At 42.6% G+C, this 8,796-nt stretch overlaps 1 protein-coding gene across 1 annotated transcript; it reads right to left on the bottom strand.

The window, feature by feature from the left end:
* Positions 1–1,395: 1,395 nt before the first annotated feature.
* lrrtm4l2 (leucine rich repeat transmembrane neuronal 4 like 2) lies at positions 1,396–4,730 on the bottom strand. The gene is made up of 2 exons (XM_085426916.1): positions 4,503–4,730; positions 1,396–3,976 (listed from the first exon to the last, which is right to left on the bottom strand). Exons 1-2 carry the CDS (start codon positions 4,504–4,506, stop codon positions 2,373–2,375), a joined length of 1,608 nt encoding a protein of 535 aa, XP_085283042.1. The 5' UTR covers positions 4,507–4,730; the 3' UTR covers positions 1,396–2,372.
* Positions 4,731–8,796: the final 4,066 nt, after the last annotated feature.

The raw sequence follows: 8,796 nt of genomic DNA, 5'->3' as shown, positions 1-8,796 counted from the left end.
CACAGATATCCTCCAATAGCGATCTGAAGGATGCAGGCCGCAGCTCTCTAATCAGTATTCCTTTCTTAGCCACACAACACCAAAACATTTCAAAACACAAGGAATTGCTTTTCATCAATCACTACACGACAAATCAAACACTAATTACAATAGCTGCGGAAATTAGATAAACAAATCGTTTGTCCTGTTCATATTATGTATTTTTTCTTTGTGCGGCCTCACATTTTTCCCACAGGCCCACAAGAAGAAATTAATCATATCTGCAAGCTAGAAACCAGATTTATGGATATAAATTCTGTTGGCAGCGTGCCTCGACGCCTGCCTGGAGGATAAGGAAAGTGGATTTTGAGCGATCATAAATCCACATCTAAACAACCTTTGACCTGTCAGAAAGTTTCCACGTATAGCACACGACACATGCGAACGGGCTAATAGCAGATAATAAGAGGGATTCAAGCGTGCATTTACTTCAAAACACAACAGGTGGAAAGAAAAAAAGCAGACAGCAAAAAAAATGTGACAGCTGCGAGGGAGAGACTGTAGGATGCCGTTTTTCAGCGGAATCTCTCGCGTTGGGACGAATACCCCTTTTTATTGCTCATATATGCTAACACTAGTGCTGCCTGTGTGTCTTGCTCAACGTGTGAACATTTGCATGTCTCCTGGCACAGGTTCATTTTTCTGTCAACACAGTAAACAAACCACACACACACACACACACACACACAAAGAGAATACGTAAGGGAGGAGATGGGGAAAAAAGCAGACCAGTGCAGCTGATAGCTTCATAATAGCATAACTGCCTTGACCTGTAACACCCACTGTCCCTCAGTGGCCTGCCTCTATTCTGTCCTTCCTTTCACTGCACCAGAGCTGTATTTTCAAACTGACAGTGAATACATGGTTATATAAAGCAGAGATTCTTAATCTCTTTCTGGTTTCAGGGACCAAAAATGTCTCTTTGTCTCAAAGAATGGCATCGCCTACTTGGGCTCCACTTAAACCAAACCTTTCCGCAGTAAAACAGAGTATAATACTCCTCTCCTCTTTTTTTTTAAAAACAAGATCAGCTATATCCCAGGGACTGACACGGTCCCCCTACCCTCTGTTTGAGGTGTTAACCCAGATACAATCAATGCTGTAGTGCCGGGAGAGGGTGTAAGAGAAGACAGCAGGAAAACGAGACACGTGGAAATATGTCAGCTCCCCCTCGCGTGCAGCTGCAAATCCAATGAGATGTGAAACATCCACATCACAATGCATGGATTTCAAGAGATTTTTTTTTCGCCATGCGCCGCGTCAGATGTCAGCGTTCTCATCACACACACATTTTCTTCTCTCTTTTTTTTCATCAGTTGTCAGTGTTTCTTTTAATTATACAGTCACATAGAATTCCTAGTATCCACATTATTACGTCTTTACACAAACAGTCCATACAATGACAGCGGTAATCAATACAAAATATGTTGAAAGTCAACATTGTTACTTCTTAACACACACACACAAGGCCTTCTGTTGGACCTGACAGATTTGTACAGCTTGGAAAACGTCAGTCCTGAGATTCAGACTCATGGGTATTTAAATACTGTTCATCTGTGTGGCTTTTCTCACAGCAAATCAAATTGCACACATATTTTTTCTCTTTTTTTCTGTAGTCAGGACGGATCCTTTTACAGGAGAAAGAAGCATCTAAAGTAAAGAGAACGGCCTCATGCATATGATCTCAGGACAAGATTGTTCTCTGTGATTGCCCCCCACCCTCGTCCATTTTTATGGTAGTGCTACTGCTATACTGTGGGGCCCAATGCAAAAATAATTTAACTGGACAAAAACTATCTGTGAGAATAAGGTGCAGTCCTATTAGTTCATCCCCATAGTACACTCATATACACACATACACTCAAAGGTACTGACATTTATCCAAAATGCTTTACAAGCTATATAATAGTAATAAATAAAATAAAAAAAACAAAACAGTTGCAAGTAAAAAGTGGCTTTGTTGGCTCGTATGTTCTATGGCAATATACTCTGACTAAGAATAAGGTCAGTCTCTCTGTGGAGCTGACTTTCGCGTTAGCAAAGATCCAGTCTTTTTGTAAGGTCAGACACAGCTAACCCGACTGACCCTGCCACTGTTCTTGTGTCAGTCAGGGCGATAATTAACTCTCCAAATATATTTCTCCATTCCAATCTTCTTTTCTCTGCATATAATTATATTGTACTATGCCCCCCAGTATTTTATTCACTGCTGCAGAATCTATCATCTCATATTAGAGATAAAAACCACTTAATCTTTTTTTTTGGAGGGGAAACAAAGCCTATCTACCTCTGCTTAGCAATTGCACTTTATATCTCGTGTTTTAGTGGGCAGCTCAGACCTCGCATTCTATTGATCCTGATATAGTGCACGTGCACGGCCTTGGCTCGTTCACCAAGGAGTCCATTGTCTCCGAGTTTGAGTGGTAGCTCAGATAGTACTCTTGCAACTGAGAGTTAAGGTCCTGTTCCTGCTTGCGGGCCTTTTTTCTGCGCTTATGGTTGACTGAGTGCTGCTGCAGCTGCCTCATGGTGTTGGGGTAGCGCCTCCACGAGACATAAATAACCAGCAGAATCAATGACACTGACAAGAACAGGGCTACGCTGCCCGCAATGATTTTATGGAAAGCCATATGTTCAAACTGTAGCTCAGGGATAAATGATGTAGGTGTTTCGGGGGAATTGTGAGCTGTAGAGCTCATAGTTATGGACTCTGTTGTCTCTCTGTCTGTCCTGCCAGGCTGGTCAGGTGAAGCAGTGGATGTCTGTGCAGCCAGGTCTGTAACATCAGAGGGAGACGGGGGAGCTGTGATGTTCACAATTTCAGCTGAACCCCTAATGATGAAAGTGGTCGAGAACACATTTAACATGTCTATGCATACTGAGTGGTTTCTCACTACGTCCACCACTCTTTCGCCCTGCACAGACTTGGGACTGCTGCATATCATGCTGATTTCTTTGGAGTCTTTGAAGGTTCTCAGCCATGTCATGAGAGGGCAGATGCTGGGGCTGCAGTCCCAGGCGTTACCTGCCAGGCTGATGGTGGTCAGCGAAGTCCATGCTGCCACAGCCTCCACAGGCACGCTACTCAGCTTGTTTGATTCGAGGTTCAGTATCTGTAAGTTTGGCATGCACTGGAAAACAGCGGGATCCAAGATTTGGATTTCATTCCCCGAGAGGTCCAGTTTCTGAAGTTTCTGCCAAGTCCACGGCACACCTTGATTGATGAATCGTATGCGGTTCCATTGCAAATAAAGAGCCTGGAGGTTGCTGAGGCGTGGGAAAATAAAGAAATTAATCCTGGTAAATTGATTGTGCTCTAAATGAAGTTCCCTCAACTTGAACAGCCCCAAAAACGCGGTGCGGGTGAGGCTCCGCAAGCGGTTATAACCCAGGTCGAGGAACTCCAGGCTGCGGCAATCCAAAAAAGTACGAACGAGGATCTGTTTCAGTCCATTGGACCTGAAGTGGAGATTCTGTAGCTTGCGCAGCCCGTAGAAATGTCCGGGATGGAGAGACTGCAGCTGATTATAGGATAAGTCCAGATTCCTCAGGTTTGGTATGGCACTGAATGTGTTGTTGTGCAGATGGGATATTTTGTTTGAGCTCAGGATCAGTTCTTTCAGCCTGCGCACCCCGTGGAAAGCTAAAGCATCTATGGCATTGATTGAGTTGTGGTCCAAGTAAAGCCACACAAGCTGACCAAGATGAGCGAAGTGGTACGGCAGCAGAACCTGCAGGTTGTTGTAACGCAGAGACAGACCTTGGCATCCCGTGGTGATGTTTTCTGGAACGTCGTGGAAGATGCCCGACTCACAATAAACGATCTTTCCCTCGCAGCGACAACTCACGGGGCACATCCTCTCCCCCTTGCTGAGCAGCAGCAAAACGGCTGCCTGCAGAAGAAGACATGATAACCGCCAGTCCAACATCACAGAACCTGTTGGGGGTAGAGTGGAGCACAAGCAATCAAAGAGATGACATGGTTTAAGAAAATGCCTGCTCAAGGACGCTCAAATAAGTAAAGGCAAAGAATTCATCCTTCAAACAGGAGATCATGGAGAGAGGAGCAGCTTGAGGTCTGATGTCTCAGACTCCAGACCTGCTTCATGAAGAATTGATAACAGTCTGACGTCAGCTATTTTTAAGGTATGCATATGTGATCATATTCACATAAAGAGAAAAGCAAATAACAGTAATTATTATTAGCTTTTCAAAGACCAGACACGTAAAATCCTCCTCCATCATTAGGTAATAATTAAATAAATAAATAAATAAATAAATAAATAAATAAATAAATAAATAAATAAATAAAAGCAAAATTCAGTTTAGGAACTAAACAGAAATAATAATAATTAATAATAATGATCTGCCATTAAAAACTGATCACTGCCGTCGTCTTGGCTACGAGGAGCCTCAGGAGGGAGAAACTGTGTCACTAAATTGTGAGGAACATAATGACTTACCCATGGTTACCGAGGGAAGGAGTAATCCTCTAGGGGGGGTTAAAAAAAAAGAACGATAAGAGACGCGTTAAACTGCTCTCAGTCGCAGTTTATGCGGCTTCAGAGTTGCACATTGAGCATGACTTGAGCAGCAGAAGCAAGTTTTCCGTAGCGGTCCAAACCCCCTGATCCCTGCATGCCGCTCAGAAATAGGACGCCTTCACACCTGGGTCGTACTTGGAGTCGCCACTATAGTCCAGTCGGCTGTGTGCGCAATTACCCATTTGAGCGCCAACAGACTGATGCACAATCCTCCACTCTGTGCTCTCTCTCTCCCCCCTCTCTCTCTCCCCTCAGAGGCGTAGGCGTCTCCAAACACACATACAGTATATAAACTCACCTCCAGCCACGCATGCCTAAACCAGCTATTAATTAATGAATTAATTATAGCAAAGTATTAGTATTTTTTATCTATTAATTGCTCGTATTTTTTTTTTAACCTGGGTTGAATTAAAAGCTACCTAAAATTAATTCTAAAAATTAGCTTTGAAACCAAGCTTCGCATTTTTTTTTATTTTAGGTATTTTATTTGTATTTATTTATAGTAAGATTTCACCTCGTTTACTTGCACCGGTGTCCTGATGAGTGCCGAACATGATGATGACAGAGATAACAAACGGGGGCGGGGGTGCGGGTAATCAAAACAACAAACTCTGGGCTGGTGGTGGAGGTGGGGGGCTGTGATCCACATCCACCATTCATTCAGCACTTGCAATCATTCATTCAGGAAAACAGAAAAAAACCCAAGTAGTGACAGAAAACGTGTGATGAGTAGCTTGTCAAAAATGCTAATTATTCTAACAGCTTAAGTGTGATGTTGACACTTTAACGCAGATAAACAGTCAGCACCTCTTGCTGGCTAGAAATGTTCCAGACAGCGGGATTATAAATGGCCTTTATGAAGTGTGCACTCAACAGACGGCAGAGGAACAAAAGGGGAAACAAAACATACTGGAAGTGGGAGGGGATGAGGGTACCTCTAATTTTGTGGTTGTTTCACGCTCATCTTTCATACTCTGCTAAATCTGCTTAGAGCACGCACTCACCTCATTGGACACAACAGCGTGGAAAATGCACAGCAGTCAGAGAGTCTTGAGTTGTAAGGTGTGGTAACAGCAACCCCTTGTGCACGCGGAGGGAAGCGTATGGCTTGCAGAGACCTGGAAATTCACCAGTTCAGCGAAGACTGGAGAGAGATAGGTAACCAACCAGATCACTTGTGGGTAATCAGAGCAAGCTGATGAATTCATATTCATATTTGTAATATTACTGGGAAAGCAATATTTCCTGCCATCCCTGTGGAGCGCATTAAAGAGAAATGTATTTCTGCTCTTTAAAGAGAGGGTTGATTATGTCTATAGTGGCACACTTTGTAATTAAATGTCATTTAAATGCATTTATTCAACTCATAGATTACTTTTCATTTAGGGGGCAAACTGCTTGCTTGACAATTTGTAACATTAAGGTGGAAGAAGTGCCAGTTTCTACATAAATACTATAGAGAAAACGAAACCTGCTCTCAGCTAAGGGTGTGAGCTGTGCTGTTTGTCAGTGATGGTGTCAGCTTCCACAAACAGGTTATCAACCGGAACTCACTTTGTATATGGCAAATGACTCCGTATGCACGCCGACTCCATCTTCTGTATTGACAGTATAATTGTGGATGTCATCAGATGTGACAACCGCTATCTCTTAACTGCCAGTGACAGCAGACGAATCCTCCTCTGGGCCATTTTCAAACCCATTCTCAGAGATCAAAAATGCGAGCCCGCCTTTTCAAAATGATGCTAATAAACAGGATGTTACAGCGTGGAAGATGAAGAAAAGTTGGGCTTTACAGGCATAAGTTTGTGTCTGAACTGACTTGTTAAGAGCCTGCACTGTGCCACATGTGGACTGCACAGCGAGTTGCATGCAGTCACATATTGTTGTCAATATAACGCACATCTGGTGCTCACAGGTGGATGGATTTAATCACCCACTCAGTCAACTTTCTCTGACATTTCACTCTTCTCACTAGGCCACAAATTATCAACCATGTTTATATTCTCAAAATTGCCTCTCATGATAATTTTGTGCCCTTCAGCAGATTGGCAACCTGTCCAGGGTGCACCCCTCATAACTCGTCCTATGACAGATGGGAGGAATTCCCCCCCAAGACCTGGAACTGGATAAGCAGAAGTAGATGGGTAGATGTTTGAATGTAGTTGCCTTCTGTTACAGCATCACATGCATCACAGAGATAACTTGATGGCTAATTTGCCTTTACGTGACTGCTGCTGCACATATTGAAATCCACAGGAGGGAGACTCTGCAGAAAGAAACTGAGTTTCTGTTGCACTTTTCAGGCCTTCTTTTAGTATTTGACAGCTTTTACTGCTATATCTCAAACTGCATTGAAATGAATTTGATGCCCAGGTATTCAGCGGTTGCGCGAAGAGGTAGGCCACAACGTCTCATTGCTCATGCAAACAAATGACTCTCAGTCACTCTAAAGCAGCAGGTTCATTAAAATTTTATTTGCACGTAAGGTTTAAACAACTATATAGCACTTTTATCGCAATTGGGAACAAAATGAAAAAGGTAAACAGTACACAGTGGAAAAACATCTAAGTGACTGAGATCCTCAACTGCTCATTATTTACAGACATTTTCTCATTTTATCTTTTTTATTTGTTTAGAGAATACATACTCGAAATAGAATCTGGTCCTGCCAACCCTGACAAATACAGATATTGAGCATATTGTCATTTGAGACATGCCTGAAAAGCTGTAAAGCTCAGCCGCAATCCCGCCAAATCAGCTAACCTCGATGCTTGGCCACATCTGGTGATGGCTCAGCTGATGCCCTTCAGCACATCCAGCCAGAAAATTTTAACTGCTTTAGCCTGTCCACGTATGCAAACTTCTTTGCAACCTGTCTCCACCATTCATACCAGTCATATTGCCAAATATAGACCACATATTGAAATACCAAGCTTCTTTTACTGAAATATCTTGTTTTAAAATGGTCACCCTGGTTTTACTCTATTATTAAGTATATGAGGAAGAATTGCTGTTGTAGGGAGATCAGCTGTTCGGCTGGCCTCTACAGGTCCCTGATAAGATGATAAACAGGAACAGAGTCACTGTTTCTCCTCACTGACTGGATTTGCTTTGTCGCATCACCTACAATAACACAAATCATTTGTGAGCTAGAGCACAGCCCTTTGTTTTCTTTTATATTTATATTAATACTTTATAAAACAGCGAAGCCTGTTGCCTACTCAAGTTGTCTTTTCAGTCCCCAGTTGGAAGTAGGACCGTTACATTGTCGGCTTTTTTTGTTGTGGTTGTTGATGATAGGGAATCCTTGTTGCCCAGCTGTCTCGTGTGTGCAGAGCTTTTCTATGTACGCTGCATTATGTATGAGGAAATACACAAATGAAAGCAACATAAACCATTTTTAAAAGCAGCACCTTGATATTTGCGGTGCAAGGAAAGGCTCATTTGGAACATTATGGTTGTTTGACTCAGGATTCGAATGCACAAGCCCATTACCATCATCTCTATAATGCATTACCAACCGATCCTCACAGGCCTCCTCGCAGAAGGAGAAGTTTATCTTATGCATGAGAGCAGAGTTTGAAAAGGTAGACTTAGAATATAGAGAGATGCTTTAATGATCTTTTGCTGGAGAAACGAAGCCGAAGAGTTTTGTTTTAAGCATTTTAACGACTGTTTAACCAGCTTCCCCGCCCCCTCGTTAAATGCATCAGTGTTACAGCTGCTGACGTTTCAGCTTGAGAAAGATGTAAAAGTGAGTATAAGCCCAGGTGAGATGAATGACTTTGCAACTTCAAATCAGCACGTAACTTCAAAACTGTTAATGAAAAGTGGCTGCACGATGGTGCGACCAGTGAGCTGTGTTAGGATGAGGATCGGTTTTGGAGGAATCAGCTTTCGTATACAGCAATCAGTCGGCACACGCTCTCTCTGGTGTATTAAATGGCAGAAACAAGCATGCTGTTTGAGTCACAGGAGCAGCAGGGGGTAGAGTGGCAGATGTTTTGGGACCAGGCTTCTTTCTCAGAAATATTTACTTGCTGCTAGGATGTTTTTTTAATGTTCAGGAGGTAATTAAAACTTCAAATTTAGAAGTCAGGGTCAGCGCAAATTAAATCTGTTTGAATCTGCTTTGTGCTAATTATTTTACTATACATTTCTAAATCCCGTTTCAGTGGGATTCATTATGCTGCAAAAAAGCAGTTCCGCC

This window comes from Rhamphochromis longiceps, linkage group LG12 (assembly GCF_057381845.1).
Source record: "Rhamphochromis longiceps isolate RC_006_pf linkage group LG12, R_longiceps_female_GT1.1, whole genome shotgun sequence".
In the NCBI taxonomy this organism is placed as follows: Eukaryota; Metazoa; Chordata; class Actinopteri; order Cichliformes; family Cichlidae; genus Rhamphochromis; species Rhamphochromis longiceps.
The sequence above is the reverse complement of the archived record's forward strand: the minus strand, read 5'-3'. Positions and strand labels throughout refer to the sequence as shown.